This window comes from Lethenteron reissneri, chromosome 53 (assembly GCF_015708825.2).
Source record: "Lethenteron reissneri isolate LAM-NWPU_2019-01 chromosome 53, ASM1570882v1, whole genome shotgun sequence".
In the NCBI taxonomy this organism is placed as follows: domain Eukaryota; kingdom Metazoa; phylum Chordata; class Hyperoartia; order Petromyzontiformes; family Petromyzontidae; genus Lethenteron; species Lethenteron reissneri.
The window spans coordinates 4,190,254-4,215,653 of NC_083831.1; the positions used below are offsets into that span (position 1 = coordinate 4,190,254).

The window sequence follows — 25,400 nt, forward strand, 5'->3', positions numbered from 1 at the left end:
AACAACACCTGGCATGCCCCCCGCTGTCGGTGGCTGGTGGTGGTGATCGCCCATCCAAGCACGGACCGGCCTCGACAGCTCCATTATCATCCTCGATCTCAAGCGGCTGGGCGCTTTGGTGATTTGTTCGTCGGATGCGCCGCCCATCCAAGCGCGGACACCAGGCTGGGCACCCGCTTAGCCGCAGGGCGAACGGTAAATCGGCGCAAGCCGTCTGTGCGGCCGTCTGGAACGCTCCTCCCTTCCACGGGGAGCAAGTCACTTTTAAATCATCTCCATTGACAAACTCATTTCTTGTGAACTGACTTTTTATATTTAGTTTTGCTGTCGGTTGGCCACGTAGTTCAACGAACATCCAGAGGTGGTGGTGTGGGGGGGGAGGGGAGGGGGCGATCGGTGAAGGTTGCCCAGCCCGTGTCATGAGCTGGCTGCCCACCGCCCGCACTGCCATCTACTGCTCCATCTCCGCGATGGCGGTGCCCTCCAACGTGCTGCTGCTGCTCACCGCCACGTGCGGCCGTGCCATCCCGGGGCCAACGCTGCCGCTCGCCCTCAACCTGGCACTGTGCGACCTCTCGCTGGGCATCATGTGCGCGTCGATGGCCACGGTCAGCGGCACCGGCACCACCAGCAGCATCATCACCACCACGACCACCGGCACCGCCGCCGCCACCGCCGCCGCGATCACAACCGGCGGCGTCGACCTCGTCGGTAACCGACCCCCGCCCAAGTGGTGGCCGGGCCCTCTGTGGCTGTGCCACGCGCGGGCCTTCTTCCAGACCTCCCTGCAGCTGGCGTCCCTCCACTCGCTGCTCTGGCTGAGCGCCTGCCGCTTCGCCGAGGTGCAGCGGCCCCTGAGCTACGCGCGCACCGTCACTGCGCGGCGGGCCGGCGCCGCCGTGGCCCTCGCCTGGGGCCTGGGGCTGGCCGCCGCGGCCGCTCCGCTCGCGGGCCTCGGCAGCTACGGCCCCTCGCGGGCCACGGGGACGTGCGGACCGCGCTTCCTGCGGGCCGAGGGCGGGGCGGCGGGCGAGCGGGCCCTCTGCGTCCTCCTGCTGGGCCTCGGAGTGGCGGCGCCGGTGGCCGCGTTGGCCGCCATGTACGCGTACATCGTGCAGGTGGCCAGGAGGCAGGCGAGGCGCGGGGCCTTCGTGTGCACGGAGGCGCACTGCTACTACGTGCCCGCGCGGAGGTTCTTGCGCTGCACCGTGGTGCTGGTGTCCACCGTGGGTGAGGCAGGGAGAGGGCTCGCTCACTCGCTCACTCACCGCTCGCGAAGTCACTCACCGCTCGCTCAGTCACTGCTCACTCACCGCTCGCTCACTCACCACTCACTCAGTCTCTACTCACTCACCACTCACTCAGTCACTACTCATCGCTCACTCACTCACCACTCACTCAGTCACTACTCACTCAGTCACTACTCACTCACCACTCACTCAGTCACTACTCACTCACCCCGCTCACTCAGTCACTACTCACTCACTGCTCACTCAGTCACCATTCACTCATCACTCGCTCAGTCACTACTCACTCAGTCACTACTCACTCACCGCTCACTCACTCACCACTCACTCAGTCTCTACTCACTCATCGCTCACTCACTAACCACTCACTCAGTCACTACTCACTCACCCCGCTCACTCAGTCACTACTCACTCACTGCTCACTCAGTCACTATTCACTCATCACTCGCTCAGTCACTACTCAGTCAGTCACTACTCACTCATCGCTCACTCACTCACCACTCACTCAGTCACTACTCACTCACCCCGCTCACTCAGTCACTACTCACTCACTGCTCACTCAGTCACTATTCACTCATCACTCGCTCAGTCACTACTCAGTCAGTCACTACTCACTCATCGCTCACTCACTCACCACTCACTCAGTCACTACTCACTCACCCCGCTCACTCAGTCACTACTCACTCACTACTCACTCAGTCACTACTCACTCACTACTCACTCAGTCACTACTCACTCACTACTCACTCAGTCACTACTCACTCACCCCGCTCACTCAGTCACTACTCACCACTCACTCAGTCACTACTCACTCACCACTCACTCAGTCACTACTCACTCAGTCACTACTCACTCACCACTCACTCAGTCACTACTCACTCAGTCACTACTCACTCAGTCACTACTCACTCACCACTCACTCAGTCACTACTCACTCAGTCACTACTCACTCAGTCACTACTCACTCACCACTCACTCAGTCACTACTCACTCACCACTCACTCAGTCACTACTCACTCACCACTCACTCACGCTCATTCGCTCGCTGCTGACTCATTGATCACTCAATCACTGCTCACTCAGTCAATACCCACTGTTCACTCCTGCATGTACATGCAGTCATCGACTTACGAACCATCTTCCATGAATTGTCACATTTTGTTTAACATCGACTTAAAACGCGAACTGACCCGTGGAACTATTTTGTCCAGCGGAGTGATCCTCCACACACACACACGTGTGCGTTTGTCTTTGTGCGTGTGTGTTTGTCTTTGTGCGTGTGTGTTTGTCTTTGTGCGTGTGTGTTTGTCTTTGTGCGTGTGTGTTTGTCTTTGTGCGTGTGTGTTTGTCTTTGTGCGTGTGCGTTTGTCTTTGTGCGTGTGTGTTTGTCTTTGTGCGTGTGTGTTTGTCTTTGTGCGTGTGTGTTTGTCTTTGTGCGTGTGTGTTTGTCTTTGTGTGTGTGCGTTTGTCTTTGTGCGTGTGTGTTTGTCTTCGTGCACAAAGACACTCATACACGAGTGTGTGTGGGTAGCGGTAGCGCAGTGGTTTGCGCGACACTCCACAAAAGCGGCGGACCCGAGTTCGATTCCCGCTCACGGCCAACACCAGTGACGATTATCTGAACCGGCCCTGGGGCTCCCCTAGGTCGACTCAACCTCAAATGAGTACCTGGTGTCATCGCCCCTAGGTGCCCGGCTCGAGATGCACTCATCTCGAGCCGTGCCCTCCGCCTCTCTGTGCGTCTTGGGGACATCCATCCCGACCTCTCTTCCCTTGTCTGCTGCCCGATTGTACAACTGACTCTGAGGCCGTCCATAAATGACGTCACGCACCTGGGGGGGGGCGGGGTCAGACATTTGTGACGATGTGTGACGAGGGGGGGGGGGGTTGAGAAATGTGAAGTCACATCAAAATGCGCAACTTTAAATGAATATAGAATTGTTATAGCAACACTAATTGTTATAACAACACTCCTATAACATCAGAGTGCAACGCCATATTAAATACGCACTACAATGACAATAGTTGAAAGCGATTTGAAGCATGTTTTATTGTTTTTTTTTTGGGGGGGGGGCAGAGCTTTGTGACGTCATATGTGAGGGGGGGGGGTCTGACTTTTTGTGACGCCGTGTGACGAGTGGGTGGGGGGGGGGTCAAAAATCGTCCAAAATCGCGTGACGTCATTTATGGACGTAAAAAGAATGTACTCCACAATGATGTTGACCGATTATGTCGTCGCTGTAACCATCGACACTTCGGAGTTCCATATCCTTTTTCGGCGGACTAACTCAACCCATCATCACTCCGGAGGGGTGGGCCGCTAAAACACGTCGTGTACCGCTTTGTGAAACGTCAGCCACGCTTGGCCTTCTTTGCAGACACTCGCCCCTTGCCGTGGGAACGTGGAGTTTCCATTCGCCTGTCCCGGGGGTCGTCGGCGCTTTGTGCCGAGCTCGCTGATCCGTTATCCGCGCGCTGCCAAGCCCAGCTGTCAGAGGAACATCGTAAACGAGAGTTGATGTTTTTTTGCAATCGCCGGGTTATCATTCTACTGCGTAAGCGATAGCCGCCTCGATGAGGCTCGGAGTGCGACAGCCGCGGTTGTTGTCCACCCTGAGCAGCAAGTCGCTGTATCCCAGAGGTCAGCAAACCAAACCAACAACAACAATAACAACAATGCAAATTTCGATTTAAAGATTTCGTGACTGCAGGGATTCATCTTCTTGGTTCTTTCGGTAAAGTCACGTAGAAGAGAAATAATAAAATAATAAAAATAAAACATAATAAAATACAATTCTCACGACGTTTCGGCCACAACGCAAGCAGCCGTCCTCAGGTGAAAAACAGGGCTGTCGGAAAGACAGCGTCCGAATGAAAATTGTATCTTATTAAGTTGTATTTTTATTATTTTATTATTTCCCTTCTACGTTACTTTACCGAAAGAACCAAGAAGATGAACAACAATGCAATGCGTTCAACACGAGCCGGCGGTCCTTAATAACTAACTTCACAAAGCAGTCCTTGAAGAGCCGCATGCGGCTCCGGAGCCGATGGTTGCCAACCCCTGTCCATGGTGAACTGGACTCCCATGGTGAACTGGACTCCCATGGTAAACTGGACTTCAATGGTAAAATGGACTTCCATGGTAAAATGGATTTTACCGAAAGAACCAAGAATACGAATCCCCGTAGTCACGAAAGCTTTAAACCTCAATTTCAATGTGAGAGTCTTCATCTTAGAGCCGTGCATGGCCCTTTACTAAACGACCGTTCGCGCCGAACGGTTTCACCGATTGCGTCAAAACAACAATCGGCCCCTTTCGCTCACGCCCCGGACACACCGGCGCGTTCCGATTGGAGTCATCGGCACGCACTCGCGCGCGCGGACCCACGCACGCGGCAACGCAGCCATGTTTGCGCTTCGCAAAGAGGCCGTTCCAACTCCGCGGGCGAGCGATGGTAAATAGGTTTGTCCCGAGCGGCCGAGGTTACTCTGCGGTATTGATCACGACGGCGTGCGCTCTTCGCTGGAGTTGCACTGGACGATCAGACTGCGTTGGCTGGGAGCCCTCGTGGCAACTTGATGTTTTGGTATCGATTTATAGCTTTCGTGACTGCAGGGATTCATCTTGTTGGTTCTTTCGGTAAAATCACGTAGAAGGGAAATAATGAAGTAATTAAAATAAAACATGATAAAATAATTCTCACGACGTTTCGGCCACAACGCAAGCAGCCGTCCTCAGGTGAAGAACAGGCCTGTCGGAAAGACAGCGTCATTCAGACGGAAAGACAGCGTCATTCAGACGCTGTCTTTCCGACAGACCTGTTCTCCACCTGAGGACGGCTGCTTGCGTTGTGGCCGAAACGTCGTGAGAATTATTTTATTATGTTTTATTTTTATTATTTTATTATTTCCCTTCTACGTGACTTTACCGAAAGAACCAAGAAGTTGATGTATTGGCTTGGGCGACGTTTTCCAATAAGAACGATAACTGCAACAACAACAACAACAAGAATGCGGTCCATAATATTGTGGCTGTCGGCTGATGAGGCCGCTTGTAATTGCCGGCGAAACGTCGTCCTCGAATTGCAAATGTCGTGGGTTTTACTCTCCAACACACCGGTGTGCTGAACTAGTAACGAATTGGCCACGTTCTGTTTACGTGACAAACCTTACTAATTGGCTGTGTCGGGTGGTGGCGGGTTTAACGACACATTCATATATTTACGCGACAAAAAAACTTTTTATGGATAATATTGGTCGCGAAAGCCTACGTGTTCATAGCCCTATATTAAAAAACAGATACGTGTAAATGCAAAACAAAAAAATATCCACCAAATAAAATCACGAATATTTGGCGTACACGTGTTTTTTAAATCCTTTATATTAAGTTTGCTTGCTTGCTTAGGACCGTGCAAATTTTTCGGTCGTTTTTTAACCCACTTCCCGTGATCCAATCGAGCTGACATTTTCCACACAGACTCGTTGTGCGTGACAATTAATGTTCGTGAAAAAAAATTTCCAAAATTTTACACTTTTTAGGACAAAAATATTATATTTAATTACCAATTGCTTAATGGTGCAATGCAATCATCTGACCCATAGGTGGCAGCCATGTCAAGGCAGAGGACGAGATGACTCTAGCCGCCACGCATATAAAGGAGTTATAGTGAAAAACTTTGTTTTTACGGGTTATACTTATCTGGATGCAAGATAACCCCGACGATATTTGTGTCACCATCGACTATCTCGAGCCCCCGTGTAGCATCACTCGAACTAACTACGTCACTCACAGCCACGTGTGAGCCGGATGGCGGGGTCAAGTGGAGGTACCCCGAATTGTGATATCAATCATGGATTTTTTTTGTCCAGAAAGGGCTTTTATTAGTAAGATGTTTTTTTTTTAATCCATAAGATGTTTTCATTCTTACGATGTTTTTATTCGTAAGATGTCTTAATTACTAAGATATTTTTTTATCCGTAAGATGTTTTTATCCGTAAGATGTTTTTTTATCCATAAGATGTTTTTATTCTTACGATGTTTTTATTCGTAAGATGTCTTTATTTCTAAGATATTTTTTATCCGTAAGATGTTTTTATCCGTCAGATGTTTTTTATCCATACGATATTTTCATTTGTAAGATATTTTCCCTCCTAAGATGTTTTTATCCATAAGATATTTTCATCCGTAAGATATTTTCCCTCCTAAGATGTTGTTACCCATAAAATATTTTCACTTGTAAAGATTTTTCCCTTTTGAAGATATTTTCATCCGTAAAATTTTATCACCCACAAGATATTTTCACTTCGTAAGATATTTCCCTGTTGATGATATTTCCATCCGTCAGATGTTTTTTTTGCTCGTAACACTTTTTCAAGCCCATGAACGGTGAGATGACTCGTCACGCAAGCGGCGTGCGTCACAACTTAGCCTCGCAACGTTTTCGCGTGTCCCCGTCCCCCTCCATTCACCGTGCCAACGTCGGAATGTGACACCGAGACACTTGAGCTGAATCGCGACCGCTGTACCGCGTTCGCAGGGAGAGAGGGGAGTGGACTTATCTCGCTCGCTCGCTCGGGACACGCAACGAAACTTGCAGGTGGCCGACATCAACAAGCAATAAATCCATCGGCAGTGTTGGATGAGAGTGCTTTTTAGAAAGCTGGACGCTGTGACGACGTGCGCGTACGTCGTGATTGACTCGTTTACGAGGGCGCCGCACGGTACCGAGATGTGAACTCCCTCGCCTCGTATACAGGAGGTCGTGGCGTCGATCCCGACCCTGACGACGCCTGCTGCTGTATATTTGGAGTTTTGTGTGTCCCTCTCTCGCTCCCCGTGGTGGCGTGGATTTCCTTTGTTGTTGTCCTCCGCACCTCCGATTAGCACGGTTGGCTAGGTATGGTGCGAAAGAAGTTCAACATATACTAATAGGGGTTTTCCCCTTTTTTTCTGGCAACAAAACTGACACCTTTTGCAAGGAATCATGTTAACATTAACCACAATACTTGCAGTCAAATGCAAACAAAAAACAATACTCTGATAATTTATGCATTGTCCTTGAAACTGATTTTCTTTGAACTGTGTGCCTTTTGGCGTAATCTGGTCGAACACCATATGAGACTAGGCTCTAAATAAAGCTGTCTCTGGTATATTTTGGTACTGGCAAAGGAGGTCCCGTGATGTAAGTTCAACATACATCACTATACACCGCACTGTCCACGATACCATGATACTATATTTAAAAACTCAGTTCTTTAGAAATGCTTTGGGGCCGTCCATAAATGACGTCACGCGATTTTGTACGATTTTTTACCCCCCCCCCCCTTCGTCACACGGCGTCACAAAAAGTGAAACCCCCCCTCAAAAATGACGTCACAAAGCTCTGCCCCCCCCTACCCCCCAAAAAATAAAACATGCTTCAAATCGCTTTAAACTATTGTCATTGTAGTGCGTATTTAATGTGGCGCTGCACTCTGATGTTGTAGGAGAAAACATTAAAAAGTCTATTTAATTAAGTAGAACGTGTTGGCTATATTTATTTAAAGTTGCGCATTTTGATGTGACGTCACATTTCTCACCCCCCCCCCCCTCGTCACACATCGTCACAAATGTCTGACCCCCCCCCCCCCCTGAGGTGCGTGACGTCATTTATGGACGGCCCCTTTTGGTGTTAGTTTGTTGTCCTTCCCCTGCCGCACCTCCGATTAGAACGGTTGGCTACGTACGGTGCGAAAAAAGTTCAACGTACTACTGTATACTGATCGTCTTGGTTCTTTCGGTAAAGTCACGCAGAAGGGAAATAATACAATAATAAAAATAAAACATAATAAAATACAATTCTCGCAACGTTTCGGCCACAACGCAAGCAACGTCCTCAGGTGAAGAACAGGGCTGTCGGAACGTCGTGAGAATTTTATAGTTTTATTTTTATTATTTTTTTATTTCCCTTCTACGTTACTTTACCGAAAGAACCAAGAAGAAGAACAACAATGCAATGCGTTCAATACGATCCGGCGGTCATTAATAACTAACTTCACAAAGCAGTCCTTGAAGAGCCGCATGCGGCTCCGGAGCCGATGATTGCCAACCCCTATCCATGGTAAACTGGACTTCCGTGGTAAACTGGACTTCCATGGTAAACTGGACTCCCATGGTAAACTGGACTCCCATGGTAAACTGGACTCCCATGGTGAACTAGATTCCAATGGTAAACTGGACTTCCATGGTAAACTGGACTCCCATGGTAAACTGGACTCCCATGGTAAACTGGACTCCCATGGTGAACTAGATTCCAATGGTAAACTGGACTCCCATGGTAAACTGGACTCCATGGTAAACTGGACTTCCATGGTGAACTAGATTCCAATGGTAAACTGGACTTCCATGGTAAATTGGACTCCCATGGTAAACTGGACTTCCATGGTGAACTAGATTCCAATGGTAAACTGGACTTCCATGGTAAATTGGACTCCCATGGTAAACTGGACTCCCATGGTAAACTGGACTCCCATGGTAAACTGGACTTCCATGGTGAACTAGATTCCAATGGTAAACTGGACTTCCATGGTAAATTGGACTCCCATGGTAAACTGGACTCCCATGGTAAACTGGACTTCCATGGTAAACAGGTGAAGAACAACTATACCGATGTCGTCGTCCTCGTGTGCCCCCTCCCCCCCCCCACGTGCCCCCCCCTCCCCCCCGCAGTGGTGCTGCTCGTCTGCTGGGTGCCCTACCTGTCCGTGAGCTTCTACGCCGCGTTCGCCCGCCTCCCCGTGCACGTGACGGCCGAGGCGCTTTGCTCGGCGCTCACGCTGCTAACCTCGGCGCTCAACCCGTGGGTCAACTTCCTCTCCCAGCAGTAGGTCGACGAGACGCGAGACACAAAGGCGAAGGTGCCCCCCCACAGCACCCCCCCCCCCCCCCCCCCCCCCGTGTAGCCTCGAACAGACCGTTTGGGGGGCAAGTGCTGTTAGCGAGCAGCACCTATGAAGGCCGGCACGGCACGCGAGAGGGTGGGGTGGCCAGCACAACGCCCGGCCGCCTTTGTCTCCCCACTGGCGATGTTTGCGCGCCGCACCAGGTGCTCATTTGAGGCTGAGTTGACCTGAGGGAGGCCCAGGATGGGTGCAGATATTCACCACCCGGTCTCTTTTAATCGACCCCGTGCTGATTTTTGTACACCGCACCAGGTACTCATTTGAGGCTGACTTTACCTATGGGGGCAGCCCAGGATCGGTTCAGATATTCACCACACTGGCCGCCTTTATCTCCCCAGTGCTGATTTGTACACACCGTACCAGGTACGAATTTTAGGCTGAGTTGACCTACGGGTGACCCAGGATTGATTCGGACATTTGCCACTGATGTTGGGCCGTGAGCGCAAATCGAGCTCGGCCCGCTAGGTCCGTAGAGCGAGTGCGCTCACCGCTGCGCCAGCATTCCCTTTTCTACACACACACACGAGCACACGCGTGATGGGTGACGCGCCCGGCGTTCAGGGAGTGAGCTGTGAAGGAGGCCGCCCCGTGGCCAAATCCGTGTGGGCCTGCAGAGAAGTGCATTGTGGGTGACCAAAAAAAACACATTTTCAGAAGTGCATTGTGGGTGCCACAAACATCTTCAGAAGTGCATTGTGGGTGCTAAAAACATCTTCAGAAGTGCATTGTGGGTGCAAAAACATTTTCAGAAATGCATTGTGGGTGCAAAAACATCTTCAGAAGTGCATTGTGGGTGTACATTCGGAAGAAGTACGGCACGATCCCAATGCTCAACTTATCCATCGGTGGGTTCAAGACGACGGCGATGTAGATGATGCCCCCGTCCCAACTCAGGCTCGTAAGGCAACGCAAGGGAGATGCTGCTGTTGCTCCAGGCTCTCGCCTTTCTGATCAGCCCAAAGGAATCGCGTGCCCCGGACACAACGATCAATATTGACCTTCTTTTAGCAAGTCTCAGTCGACTGAATAAACCTTCGAATCGCGTCAGAGCTGGTGACAGGGTGAATTAAAGGCTGATAAAAAAAAAAACAGATTTGCCGATTGCAATTTTTATTTCAGACTCTTTTATGAGGATAGGTGTGTTGTGCTGCCAATACGTCCATTTGTCTGATATAAATTTCCACGTGATTAGCCACTTTCGTTGAGGTATCATTCATCGCCAGGTCGCTTCTGAAAAATAGCTACTATAGCTTAGTGGGCCTTACCTGGTAAAATAAAACTATTTTAGTGTAGTAGGAGTAATAATGATGATGGTGATGACGATCCAATGCAGATGGAACAGGTGGATATTGACATCATTGGAACCTCATTTGCCAGTAGAAAAATATGATAATTGTTTTTTACCCTTTTATCTGGCAACAAAACTGACACCTTTTTTTATGGTGCATTGTCTTTCAGTTGTGCACCTTTTGGCGTCATCTGGTCCAACACCATGTGAGACTAGGCTCTAAGGAAAGCTGTCTCGGGTGTGGACCAATCAACTTCAAGGACAGTGCATACATTATCAGAGTTGTGTTTTTTGTTTGCATTACGACTGCAGGTATTGTGGTCTATGCAAACATGACTCCTTGCAAAAAAGGTGTCAGTTTTGTTGCCAGATAAAAGGGTCAAAAAACAATTATCAGGTGGATATTGGTCCACATTTTCTGTACCGCCTTCTCGTGGCGAGCCAGGGTAGGGCGCTATGGTGGCGAGATGTTAACTACCACGCCTGGTATACAGGAGGTCGTGGGTTCGATTCTCGACCCTGGGGCCTGTATATTTGGAGTTTGCGTGTTCACGCCGTGGTCGTGTGGATGTTTCTCCGTTTCCTCCAGTTTTATCCCTCCACATTTAAAATCAACACAATGATAAGCCGCTTCAATGAGCTATCATTTGCGATAGCCAGGTCAGGTTTGCAAAAAAAGAGCGATATAGCTCAGTGCGGCTTTGCCTGGTGAAATAGAAAATAGTTTTATAGTTTATAGGGCGGCATCGAAAACGTTTTGGTTTAGCAATATTTGTTTGTTGTAGTACAGAGTTAGATTGATAACTTTTCATCTAATTTGTCTGGAATTTTTGCACACAGCATTGATATACGGTGCTTTTTCTGGATAGTCTTTGCTGTTTTTTCCTGGATTTTTCTTTCTAGATTTGAAGCTTTCGTGACTGCAAGGATTCATACTCTTTGTTTTTTTTGGTAAAGTCACGTAGGTGAAAAATAATAATAAAGGAAAACAACTAAATTAAATCACGACGTTTCGGGCGCAACACAAGCCTCCTTCTTCAAGTGGGGACAACGTAGTGAAAGCACAACCGCTTAAGTGTGTTCTGTTGCACGTAGTCACTTTAAGATGTTTCTTGTTCATGTTTTTAAATCCTTTATATTAAGTTCACTTGATTGCTTGCTTGCGCGCTTACGACCGTGCAAATTTTTCGGTCGTTTTTTAACCCACTTCCCGTGATCCAATCGAGCTGACATTTTGCACACAGACTCGTTGTGCGTGACAATTTATTTTCGTGAAAATAAAATTCCAAAATTTTACACTTTTTAGGAAAAAATAAATTATATTTAATTACCAATTGCTTAATGGTGGCAGGCAATCATCTGACCCATAGGTGGCAGCCATCTCAAGCCAGAGGACGAGAGGACTCTAGCCGCCACGCATATAAAGGATTTATAGTGAAAAACTTTGTTTTTACGGGTTAATTTTTTGTTTGTTGCGGTTGCACCCGAGTCAAGAGCCGCATGACTCACAGGGCTACGCCTAATAAATGACACTGAAAACTGAATTGACCGCGACGCCAATACCCTGACCCCTCTGACCTCTCGCAGGAAGTTCCGGCGGGCGCTGTCGCTGGGCTGGGCCCGGCTCTGGGGATCGGCGTGCTGGTTCTGGGCACCGGCGCCCTCCCGCCACAACCGGCGAGAGGGTCGCCCTCCATGGGGAGGGGGGGCGCAGGGCCCCCCGTCCCCCTCCGTGCCTCGATCGATCCTCGGTTTGGTTCCGGTCCGGCCTCTGGTCGGCAACGGGCGGATTCGATAATTTCATCGCTCGCTTCTCTTGATCTCTCGATCATTCGCTCGCTCGGGGGTAGGGGGGAGTAGTAGGCGAAGGAGGGTAGGGACACATCTACAGGGAATTAGGAATCACCATCGGCGCGATAGAAATCTGCGGAAATTTTTTTTAAAGCGCACCGCTGCGATCAGGCGCCCCGCGTTCCTTTGCCGTCGGTGGGTTTTGATCGCGTTTTACTTTTTTTCCCGACATCCTCTTCGAGCGTTCGACAGGACGGGCGTCCACCGCGGGAGACGGAGCGACGGGAATCGGCTCGCGTGCTCCACCGCGGTTGCCAAGTAGCGTCTATAGAGGCGTCGCGGGAGAGAAAGAGACGACGGCGGATTGGGGAGGCCTTCATCCAGCGGTAGATCGACCGTGGCTGGCTGATCTCTGTGATGTGGTGGTCGTTGGCGTTGTTAGTATTATTATTAATCGTAGTGTAGTCACAAGACGACCTCTCGGCCACAAGACGACATCTCGTGGGAGGTTTCAACCCCCCCCGCCCCCCCCCCGCTGTTGCTGATGGCAACACCCCGGGACATTCTGTGCCCGAAATCGGACGACAATTAACATTTGACGGCGCGGTGTTTTGGTTGCTGATGGCAGCGCTCGGTGGCTGATGCACCGAGCGCGTTCTCTGATGGATCTCCATAGACTCTTCCTGCGCGGTCCAACAGAAAGCCACGACCTAACGATAGCCCGCATTGATGTACCGTCGTAGGGATAGTGGACCGCACACATGCCAAGGACAGGGCTAGCACCCATATGAAACTAAACTAAAACATTTCATTTTGATTTAAAGCTTTCGTGACTGCAGGGATTCGTCTTCTTGGTTCTTTCGGTAAAGTCACGTAGAAGGGAAATATTAAAATAAAAAACATAATAAAATAATTCTCACGACGTTTCGGCCACAACGCAAGCAGCCGTCCTCAGGTGAAGAACAGTTCTGTTGAAAAACAGGTCTGTCGGAAAGACAGCGTCATTCATTCAGACGCTGTCTTTCCGACAGACCTGTTCTTCACCTGAGGACGGCTGCTTGCGTTGTGGCCGATACGTCGTGAGAATTATTTTATTATGTTTTATTTTTCTTATTTTATTATTTCCCTTCTACGTGACTTTACCGAAAGAACCAAGAAGATAAAACATTTCATTTTTACCAGTTAAGGCCCACTGAGCTATATAGTGACCTGGCTATCGCAAATGATGGCTCAACGAAGTTTGCTCATCATCACGCGGTAATGTAAAGCAGCTAAATAACTCTAAACGCGCGTTGATTCTAAATGTGGAGGGGAAAACCCGGAGAACAATCCACGCGGCCACAGGGAGAACACGTGAACTCCATACAGGCGTCGGCATCGAACCTACGACGTCCCGCATACCAAGCGAGGTAGTCAACATCTCGCCACCACGGCCCCCCTATATTGGTACAAGTTTGTTGTTCTTTTTTTCCGTTCGAATTTCTTAAGCCGGGGATTTTTATTAGCCTTCGGACCACGACAGCAATTGCCGTCTGCGAAACGATGTTAGTTAGTTTTGGTTCTGATTTGTTCCAAGTACTACATGATGATGTTGATGACAAAAAATCATCACATTCCACCCGTGGGGTAACTCTGTCTGCGGGAGGGGGGGGGGTACGCCCCGTGGGGAGATGGAGCGCTTCGCGTGCCGGGCCACCGCTCCGCTTGGAGGTGCGGTGGCCATCACTTGGCGATGGATGCTGGCGGTCGGGCAGGAGGAAATATTTTTGGCCGTGAAAAAATCTTCTCGTTTTTGTTTGTCTTCAAGGAGCAGGTGTGGATAGGGAGCCTTCATCCAGCAGTGGATTGACCACGGCTGCTGCTGATGATGATGTAGTGTACTTGTGTTCTGCGTGGTGTGACATTATATCTGGACTTTTAAAAAAATAAGTGTTTTTTTTTTTATGATCGTCTTACTGTCATGTGCACTGGACCACAAGTGCGGCGATCGCTTGTCGGATAAATTAATTGGCGGTGGTAATTTATTGGTAATTGTTGGATGAATGATTTTCTTTTACATTTTATGCACTTTACAGACGATATAACAAGGTACCATAATTTATCAAGCATGACAGTTGTCCCGTTTTAATAACAATAGTAATAACTTTAACTTGTAACGGCGAGAAAGAGAGAGAGAGAGAGAGCGAGAGAGGACGACTCAGAGGCACCAGGAGGAGGAGGAACCACAGACGACAAGGAAGGCAGCAGCAGCAGCAGCCACGCGGTGAGGATCCGACGCTACCAACGATTGCCCAAGATCTGCTATCCCCTAGATACATCAAGGTGTTATCGGCCAACCAATAGGTGTTTAAGCGTGTGGGGCAGGAAAATCGGAGCACGTGGAGAAAAACTGACATGTGCTAGCGGGCAACACTCTATCCCCGTGCAGATCGAACAGGTGGAGTCCACATTCGTTGTGCTGCATTCACCTCGGGAGCCAGGGTATGACTCAGGGCAAGAGAGTTTCACAACGTCTGTGTGGTGTGTGTGTTTGATCCACAAACCCTCGCTGCCTCCGCAGTTCTGGATTAGAGGCCACGTGCATAGCCGCCACGATCCAGGCGAAAGCTTTGGCTAAGTTATTGGTGCCTTCGACTAAATCACCCAGAATGCACCCAAACTCCATCAGATCTCAGAAGCCAAGCAGGCTTGAGTCTGGATAAGTGTTTGGATGGTCGCTCATTCTCCACTGGCCCCACTGTCTAGAGCAGCGGTCGGGAACCTATGGCTCGCGAGCCATATATGGCTCTTCCAGTGACGGCATATGGCTCCCAGACAATTTTGAGTTGAAAAAATAATTTTAAAAATCTGTTTGGAACTGATTTTAAAATACTTGTGATGTTACTTAATAATACTGTGTCATTTTAAAGTGAACAGAAATTAGTTTTGAAGATAAATTTCACGGGTCACGCCTGCATGAAGCTCAACCTCACCACGTATGCACCAGACTACAAAGCCATCAGCAAAACCACGCAGCACCAGACGTCGCATTAAAAGTAAGACATTTAATTTATTATACGTTAAAAATACTATATGGCTCTCAATGAAATATATTTAGAAATATTTGGCTTTTATGGCTCTCCCAGTCAAAAAGGTTCCCGACCCCTGGTGTGGAGCTCTGTGCCAACTCCTGGCCACGCCTCGTATCCTCATGCCCAACGCCAGCCCTGGCGGTCTCCCGTTGAAGCACTAACCAGGCTTCACGCTTGCAGAGCTTCGGGCCCAGCCAGGGTGATCTGGAGTTCGCCCGATAACTCGTGACTTGGCGACCGTGAGGACAAAGCTAGGACCACGTGATATCTCTTGTTTGGATGCCACGGGGCTGTCTGCGCCCGGCCACTCGAGACGGGGGGGAGGGGGGGGTCGTGAGTTCGCATTGCCGCGGTTGACCGTCGGATGACCGCGTGACCAATCGGGCGATTCGTCTTGTCACCATCGTGGGAATTGAATCAAAAACATCGACCAAGCGAGAGTCCAAGTGATTGATCGCTCGAAGCAGTGGTGGACATTCCTCATTTCTACGGCGGTATTGAGTCTCATCCATCATACGACAACTGTTGGCATCCCCACATAGCGGTACCTGTTTTATCAACCCTGGTGGGAAGATGGTCTGAGTGAACCTTCCTCACCACACCTCCACCCCCATCTCACCCCTGGCCACAACATGGTACGGTACCGATTTTATCCACCCCGTCGGGAGTGTAGGCCAACCCCATGCTGCAGTCGAAATCACGTGACTATCACCGCAGGGTCACTGACAGCGCGAGATTGAGTGACGTCATTGCCTTCTGGGTTCGTTACGAGCCGGCCGGGGTTGGCGCAGCGCGCGAGTCGGCGGCTCGCAGTCGGAAGGGTCATGAGTTCAACCCCTGGTCGTGGGCGGTGGGGAGAGGTTGACCTTGGAGTTGATAAAATAGGGGCCATTTTGAAATTCTTGGTTCTTTCGGTAAAGTCACGTAGATAAAAAAATAAAAATAATTAATTTTAATTAAAATTTGAAATAAAATAAAAGCAAAAAAACCCACGACGTTTCGATCGCAACACAAGCGGTCTTCATCAGGCAGAGAGAAAAGAGAGGGCCAAGCCTTGTGGGGATCTCAGCATCGTCCGTCTGATCGAAGAGAAACTCCGCGGTAGACACGGCAACGTTGAGCCGACGTTGGCGTGTGGCTGCAGCCGTTGTACTCACGTTGGTGCCGACGTTCCAAGTTTACCGTGGGTCGCCCCTGCCATAGGAATGTCGAATTTCCCACCGCTGGCTCTGCGGGGGCTATAAACGGGAGACACGAGCTACGGTGCCTCCTCAAAGTGTCTCAACACTAGCCAGGGAAATGACACTTTGTCTGTCACCGCTCACAGCTGATGTTGGCAATGAAACAGCTCCATTGTTGATGCGAACAAAAGACTCGCGTAACATTGTTTCAACTAGAATCATGATGAAAAAACGATTTAAAAATCGACTGTTCAATCAACTGGTTGCGACGACGAGAAGTCACGTGCTGCTCGATGGACACCTCGTGCTGTCTCGGTCACGTGTGATGATGACGACGATGACGCGAAACGGGGCGGTCTCTCTCTGTCTCTCTCTGCCCGTACGATATCGCGCGATATGAAGTCCACGATAATGGCGGTGTCGTCCGTTTTTTGCCAAGTTGCTGTGTCGTTATACCTTGATTGTATGTATCGCAATACAATGATGTAGATGTAGTAACCTTTGTGTAGCTATATGTATATAGAAACATGTGCATATGTAATGCGCATACGTCGTTATGAAATGATATGTAAACAATCATTGTATACTCTTTGGTTCTTTCGGTAAAGTCTTGTAGGTATAAAATGAGATAAATCACGACGTTTCGGGCGCAACACAACCATCCGTCATCAGGTTTTCCCTACCCACGTGACTTTACCGAAAGAAGCAAAGAGTATGGATTCCTGTAGTCACGAAAGTTTCAAATCAAGAATCATTGTACAGCAAAATATATGTGAATTAGCATTGTATATATATCAAACTGTTAACACTGTGGTGGTGGTAGCTAAGACGACAGTCACAGTGGTAGCAGTGGTAGCAGTAGTAGCAGCGGTAGCAGTAGTAGCAGTAGCAGCGGTAGCAGTGATAGCAGTAGTAGCAGTAGTAGCAGCGGTAGCAGTAGTAGCAGTGGTAGCAGCGGTAGCAGTAGTAGCAGTGGTAGCAGCGGTAGCAGTAGTAGCAGTAGTAGCAGCGGTAGCAGTAGTAGCAGTGGTAGCAGCGGTAGAAGTAGTAGCAGTAGCAGCGGTAGCAGTGATAGCAGTAGTAGTAGTAGCAGCAGTGGTAGCAGTAGTAGTAGCAGTAGTGATAGCAGTGGTAGCAGTAGTAGTAGTGGTAGCAGTGGTAGCAGTAGCAGCAGTGGTAACAGTGGTAGCAGTGGTAGCAGTAGTAGTAGTGGTAGCAGTAGTAGCAGTGGTAGTAGTAGTAGTAGTGGTAGCAGTGGTAGCAGTAGCAGCAGTGGTAACAGTGGTAGCAGGGGTAGCAGTAGTAGCAGTGTTAGGAGTAGTAGCAGTAGTAGCAGTAGTAGCAGTAGTAGCAGTGGTAGCAGTAGTAGCAGTGGTAGTAGTAGTAGCAGTGGCAGCAGTAGTAGCAATGGTAGCAGTAGTAGCAGTAGTAGCAGTGGTAGCAGTGGTAGTAGTAGTAGCAGTAGTAGCAGTGGTAGCAGTGGCAGCAGTAGTAGCAGTGGTAGCAGTAGTAGCAGTAGTAGGAGTGGTAGCAGTAGTAGCAGTGGTAGCAGTAGTAGCAGTAGTAGCAGTGGTAACAGTAGTAGCAGTGGTAGCAGTGGCAGCAGTAGTAGCAGTGGTAGCAGTAGTAGCAGTAGTAGCAGTAGTAGGACTGTAGCAGTAGTAGCAGTGGTAGCAGTAGTAGCAGTAGTAGCAGTGGTAGCAGTAGTAGCAGTAGTAGCAGTAGTGGCAGCAGTAGTAGCAGTAGTAGCAGTAGTAGGAGTGGTAGCAGTAGTAGCAGTGGTAGCAGTAGTAGCAGTAGTAGCAGTGGTAACAGTAGTAGCAGTGGTAGCAGTGGCAGCAGTAGTAGCAGTGGTAGCAGTAGTAGCAGTAGTAGCAGTAGTAGGACTGTAGCAGTAGTAGCAGTGGTAGCAGTAGTAGCAGTAGTAGCAGTGGTAGCAGTAGTAGCAGTAGTGGCAGCAGTGGTAGCAGTAGTAGCAATGGTAGCCGTAGTAGTAGCAGTAGTAGTAGCAGTGGCAGCAGTGGTAGCAGTAGTAGCAGTGGTAGCAGTAGTAGCAGTAGTAGCAGTAGTAGTAGCAGTGGCAGCAGTGGTAGCAGTAGTAGCAGTGGTTGCAGTAGTAGCAGTGGTAGCAGTAGTAGCAGTAGTAGCAGTGGCAACAGTAGTAGCAGTGGCAGCAGTAGTAGCAGTAGTAGCAGTGGTAGCAGTAGTAGCAGTGGTAGCAGTAACAGCAATAGCAGCAGTAGTAGCAGTGGAAGTAGTAGTAGCAGTAGTAGCAGCAGTGGCAGCAGCGGTAGCAGCGGTAGCAGCAGTAGCAGTAGTAGCAGTAGTGGTGGTAGTAGTAGTAGCAGTGGTAGTAGTAGTAGCAGTGGTAGCAGTAGTAGCAGTGGTAGCAGTAGTAGTAGCAATGGTAGCAATGGTAGCAGTAGTAGCAGTAGTAGCAGTGGTAGCAGTAGTAGCAGTAGTAGTAGCAGTGATAGCAGTGGTAGCAGTAGTAGCAGTGGTAGCAGTAGTGGTAGCAGTGGTAGCAGTAGTAGCAGTAGCAGCAGTAGCAGCAGTGGTAGCAGTGGTAGTAGCAGTAGTAGCAGTGGCAGCAGTGGCAGTGGTAGCAGTGGTAGCAGTGGTAGCAGTAGTAGCAGCGGTGGCAGTGGTAGCAGTAGTAGTAGCAGTGGTAGCAGCAGTGGCAGTGGTAGCAGTGGTAGCAGTAGTAGCAGTGGTAGCAGTAGTAGCAGTAGTGGTAGCAGTAGTAGCAGTGGTAGCAGCAGTGGCAGCGGTGGCAGCGGTAGCAGCGGTGGCAGCGGTGGCAGTAGTGGCAGTAGTAGCAGGGGCAGCAGTAGTAGCGTAGTAGCAGTGGTAGCAGTAGTAGCAGTGGTAGCAGTAGTAGTAGTAGTAGCAGTGGCAGCAGTGGTAGCAGTAGTAGCAGTGGTTGCAGTAGTAGCAGTGGTAGCAGTAGTAGCAGTAGTAGCAGTGGCAACAGTAGTAGCAGTGGCAGCAGTAGTAGCAGTAGTAGCAGTGGTAGCAGTAGTAGCAGTGGTAGCAGTAACAGCAATAGCAGCAGTAGTAGCAGTGGAAGTAGTAGTAGCAGTAGTAGCAGCAGTGGCAGCAGCGGTAGCAGCGGTAGCAGCAGTAGCAGTAGTAGCAGTAGTGGTGGTAGTAGTAGTAGCAGTGGTAGTAGTAGTAGCAGTGGTAGCAGTAGTAGCAGTGGTAGCAGTAGTAGTAGCAATGGTAGCAATGGTAGCAGTAGTAGCAGTAGTAGCAGTGGTAGCAGTAGTAGCAGTAGTAGTAGCAGTGATAGCAGTGGTAGCAGTAGTAGCAGTGGTAGCAGTAGTGGTAGCAGTGGTAGCAGTAGTAGCAGTAGCAGCAGTAGCAGCAGTGGTAGCAGTGGTAGTAGCAGTAGTAGCAGTGGCAGCAGTGGCAGTGGTAGCAGTGGTAGCAGTGGTAGCAGTAGTAGCAGCGGTGGCAGTGGTAGCAGTAGTAGTAGCAGTGGTAGCAGCAGTGGCAGTGGTAGCAGTGGTAGCAGTAGTAGCAGTGGTAGCAGTAGTAGCAGTAGTGGTAGCAGTAGTAGCAGTGGTAGCAGCAGTGGCAGCGGTGGCAGCGGTAGCAGCGGTGGCAGCGGTGGCAGTAGTGGCAGTAGTAGCAGGGGCAGCAGTAGTAGCGTAGTAGCAGTGGTAGCAGTAGTAGCAGTGGTAGCAGTGGTAGCAGTGGTAGCAGCGGTAGCAGTAGCAGTAGTGGTAGCAGTAGTAGTAGCAGTGGTAGCAGCGGTAGCAGTAGTGGTAGCAGTAGTAGTAGCAGTGGTAGCAGCGGTAGCAGTAGCAGTAGTGGTAGCAGTAGTAGCAGCGGTAGCAGTAGTGGTTGCAGCAGTAGTAGCGATAGAAGAGCGACTAGGCGGTGACTGACCGCCGACAACAAACACAATCATTAAAAATGTCTAAAGTGGTACTTTCCGTCCTTTAAATTGGTGTTTTGCAACATTTTTTTAATAATTTCTGGAGACATTCATTGCGGTTGTAACGTCATTATAATAGTTGGAGTTGTTTCATCGTCGATTGCGTTGTGTTTGCGTGACTGGCGGCATGCGCTGCGTTTGACGACGTTGTTTCGTGTAAAGTCAGCAGTGCTTGGGGAGGCGAACGACGCAGGCTTTACGTTGCAATGAAAAATGACCTTTAGAACTCATCGGAGTCCTCCAGTATAAATAAACTGATTCTGAAACGTATTCAACTTTGTCTTCATCTTCGCATTGCAAGTTCCGGCACGGCCACAACAACAACAATGCATAGTAATAGGTTTTTACCCTTTCAACTGGTACAACAACTGACACCTTTATACAAGGCATCATGTTTGCAATAACCACAGTTGTGCGCGTTTTGGCGTCATCCGGTCCAACACCATGTGAGACTAGGCTCTAAGGAAAGCTGTCTCGGGTGTGGACCAATCAACTTCAAGGACAGTGCATACATTATCAGAGTTGTGTTTTTAGTTTTCATTACGACTGCAGGTATTGTGGTCTATGCAAACATGACTCCTCGTAAAAAATGTGTCAGTTTTGTTGCCAGATAGAAGGGTAAAAAAACTATTATCACGATAGAAAGGACGTTAGGAAGGAATGCCCGAAATGCAAAGTTATGTGACACTTATGTGAAAACAAAATAAAATAAAAAATAAAACAACTAAAATAAAAATAAAACAACTACATTTTGTTGTTTTATTTTTATTTATAAGTTAGTTGTTTTATTTTTTTTATTTTATTTTTTACCTACGTGACTTTACCGAAAAAACTAAAGAGTATGGATCCTTGCAGTCACGAAAACTTCAAATCTAAAATTATATGACACTGATATCGCAATGATCGTCATATCGTGAAAGAAAGTGATGTCGTATCGTGCGAAACGAAAGCGCGACAAACCCCGCGTTGATTTAGCATTCGTTGAGGTGGTGGTGTTCGTGTGATTCGTGTTTCGTCTGTGCGCATTGCATAATGAACCGACAGCGCACGGACCACACGTTTACGGAGACGCCTTCCATTCCTTTGATTGAAACTTGAGGAATTCATCTTCTTGGTTCTTTCGGTAAAGTCACGTAGAATGTAAATAATAAAATAATAAAATAAAACCTAATAAAATAATTCTCACGACGTTTCGGCCACAACGCAAGCAGCCGTCATTCAGACGCTGTCTTTCCGACAGACCTGTTCTTCACCTGAGGACGGCTGCTTGCGATGTGGCCGAAACGTCGTGAGAATTATTTTATCATGTTTTATTTGTATTATTTTATTATTTCCATTCTACGTGACTTTACCGAAAGAACCAAGAAGAAAAATAATTGCTATTATTAAGTTTTTTTTTTCAATCTGTAATGGTGGAACTCGTTGATTTTGTTTGTCTGTTGGACGATTTCCCCCCCATGAGAAATTATCTCCTTAGCTCCCCGGGGCTCTACTCGATGGGAGAATGAAACCCCTGAGATTTGTGACTCTGAAGTTTCACGAGTTCTCCAGTAAATATCCTTGGACAGAGCTGAGTGGAAGGAAGGCCATGATTACCGACACGGCTCACATAGAGAGCGAGATGAATATGCCGCGATGAAGGGTCGTTGACCGAACCGTCGCCTGTTCACGTGTGTGTATATGCACCCGCACCTCCGATTAGCAGGGTTGGCTACGTACGGTACGAAAGAAGTTCAGCATACAGTACACACGTTGTCCTCTTTAGGTGATACGTATTGCTGGATGTGTTGAGATGTGTTGTAGTTGTTGTTGTTGTAATGCGTTCTTCTGCGCCACTGCAATATCACGCGTCGCGTGTTACGTTTTTGGTGCACGCTACGCACCACGTATGAGAGCGTACATTTAAAAAAATAAAGAAACACCCATATTGTTGATTTAAAGCTTTCGTGACTGCATCGATTCATATTCTTGGTTCTTTCGGTAAAGTCACGTAGAAGGGAAACAATAAAATAATAAAAATATAAAACAATAAAATGTTATTTTTATTATTTTATTGTTTGCCTTCTACGTGACTTTACCGAAAGAACCAAGAATATAAACACCCACATTGTCCGGAGCCAAAGTGAGAGCCACGGAGGACGTATTGACAGGGTGGAGTGGCGGGCGTTGTGATGCGCGGACCTCGCCGTGAACCCCGATGACCTGAGTTCGATTCCCGGACACGGATAACATCGGTGGCGAGCGATACCTGAACCGGTCCTGACTTTACCGTTCGTTGCCTTCACTGAACCCGTCCGAGCCGGTCGCGCTATCGCAGGAATAAACAACTGACAAGCATGAGCCACACGCGGGCGTGTGTGTGTGTGTGTTGGGGGGGAGCGGTGGTGTAGTCGTTAGCGCGCTGCGCTATGATCCTGGCGACCCGGGTTTGATTCCCGCTCACGGCCAACACCAGTGACGATTATCTGATCCGGTCCTGGGCCTCCCCTAGGTCGACTCAGCCTTAAATCAGTACCTGGTGCGGTGTGTAAACATCGCCACTGGGGAGACAAAGGCGGATCGGGCGTGGTGCTGGCCACCCACCCCCTCGTGTATCGTTCCGGCCTTCATAGGTGCTCGCTAACAGCACTTGCCCCTACAGTCTGTGGAGAATGAGGACGGCTGCTTGCGTTGTGGTCGAAACGTCGTGAGAATTATTTTATTATGTTATATTTTATTATTTTATTATTTCCATTCTACGTGACTTTACCGAAAGAACCAAGAAGATGAATCCCTGCAGTCACGAAAGCTTTGAATCGAAACTTGAGGAATTGTCACTCCCGTGAGTGTCGCTGTGAGCAGCAGCGCGTCTCCTCGTCCGACTTTCCCCTCCCGCTATGTTCCTTGTTACTCTCTGGACGAACACAGACGCCTCTTAATGACTCGTCTGGCGCGCGATGGCAACGATCCAGACAGAGAAAGCTCGATGCCAATGTCGAGATCTGATCGCCACCACGAGGACAGAGGGCTTCAGCAGAGAGAAAGACAGAGAGAGAGAGAGAATTCGCGTCGTTTTGCTCAGCTTGTAATAAAGTAACAGCAGCAGTGAAATGTATTCAATTGATTTTTTTACGTAAATATAACATTTACGAGCGCAGGGCCCAAAAGGCCCAAGAACTTCAAGCGGCGGTCAACAAACACTACAATGTAATTTTTTTTTTACGCAGGTAAAAAGAGTGTAACGTGTGTGTTGAATTGAGCAAAGTTACAGAGACGATGATGGGAGGGGATTCAAAAGTGGAGCAGCAGCGAGGGAAGAAGCAGAGAGGAAAATCTGGCGCCCTGCGGTATGGTAAATTGGTGAGTGAGTAAGTGGGTGAGCGAGTGAACGAGTGGGTGGGTGGGTGGGTGAGTCGGTGAGTGAGTGGAGTGTGTGGGTGAGTGAGAGGCTGAGTGAGTGTGTGGGTGAGTGAGTGGGTCGGTGGGTGAGTGAGTGAGTGGAGTGTGTGGGTGAGTGAGTGAGTGAGAGGCTGAGTGAGTGTGTAAGTGGAGTGTGTGGGTGAGTGAGTGGGTCGGTGGGTGAGTGAGTGAGTGGAGTGTGTGGGTGAGTGAGTGAGTGAGTGAGAGGCTGAGTGAGTGTGTAAGTGGAGTGTGTGGGTGAGTGAGTGGGTCGGTGGGTGAGTGAGTGAGAGGCTGAGTGAGTGTGTGAGTGGAGTGTGTGGGTGAGTGAGTGGGTCGGTGGGTGAGTGAGTGAGTGGAGTGTGTGGGTGAGTGAGTGAGTGAGAGGCTGAGTGAGTGTGTAAGTGGAGTGTGTGGGTGAGTGAGTAGGTCGGTGAGTGAGTGAGTGAGAGGTTGAGTGAGTGTGTGGGTGAGTGAGTGGTTCGGTGAGTGAGTGAGTGGAGTGTGTGGGTGAGTGAGTGAGAGGCTGAGTGAGTGGGTCGGTGAGTGAGTGAGAGGCTGAGTGAGTGTGTGAGTGGAGTGTGTGGGTGAGTGAGTGGGTCGGTGGGTGAGTGAGTGAGTGGAGTGTGTGGGTGAGTGAGTGGGTCGGTGGGTGAGTGAGTGAGTGAGTGGAGTGTGTGGGTGAGTGAGTGAGAGGCTGAGTGAGTGTGTGAGTGAGTGAGAGGCTGAGTGAGTGAGTGTGTGGGTGAGTGAGTGAGAGGCTGAGTGAGTGTGTGGGTAGTGAAGGCTGAGTGAGTGTGTGGGTAGTGCAGGCTGAGTGAGTGTGTGAGTAGTGCAGGCTGAGTGAGTGTGTGGGTGAGTGAGTGAGTGAGAGGCTGAGTGAGTGTGTGGGTGAGTGAGTGGTTCGGTGAGTGAGTGAGTGGAGTGTGTGGGTGAGTGAGTGAGAGGCTGAGTGAGTGAGTGTGTGGGCGAGTGAGTGAGTGAGAGGCTGAGTGAGTGTGTGGGTGAGTGAGTGGTTCGGTGAGTGAGTGAGTGGAGTGTGTGGGTGAGTGAGTGAGAGGCTGAGTGAGTGTGTGGGTGAGTGAGTGAGTGAGAGGCTGAGTGAGTGTGTGGGTGAGTGAGTGAGTGAGAGGCTGAGTGAGTGTGTGGGTGAGTGAGTGAGTGAGAGGCTGAGTGAGTGTGTGGGTGAGTGAGTGAGTGAGAGGCTGAGTGAGTGTGTGGGTGAGTGAGTGGTTCGGTGAGTGAGTGAGTGGAGTGTGTGGGTGAGTGAGTGAGAGGCTGAGTGAGTGTGTGGGCGAGTGAGTGAGTGAGAGGCGGAGTGAGTGTGTGGGTGAGTGAGTGGTTCGGTGAGTGAGTGAGTGGAGTGTGTGGGTGAGTGAGTGAGAGGCTGAGTGAGTGTGTGGGTGGGTGAGTGAGTGAGAGGCTGAGTGAGTGTGTGGTTGTGAGCTGCAGTGTAGTGCTGGCTGAACACAACAGCGTGAGACGACACAGTGAGTGTCTGGTCGAGACCGAGTCCTCACCACGGGTTCAAGATTCAAAGGAACGAAGTGCCACGGG

The 25,400-nt window shown here is 49.4% G+C and overlaps 1 protein-coding gene across 1 annotated transcript; it reads left to right on the forward strand.

The window, feature by feature from the left end:
• Positions 1 to 470: 470 nt before the first annotated feature.
• LOC133356199 (rhodopsin-like) lies at positions 471 to 12,277 on the forward strand. Its single transcript, XM_061573578.1, has 4 exons — positions 471 to 608; positions 780 to 1,230; positions 8,959 to 9,112; positions 12,067 to 12,277. Exons 1-4 carry the CDS (start codon positions 471 to 473, stop codon positions 12,275 to 12,277), a joined length of 954 nt encoding a protein of 317 aa, XP_061429562.1.
• Positions 12,278 to 25,400: the final 13,123 nt, after the last annotated feature.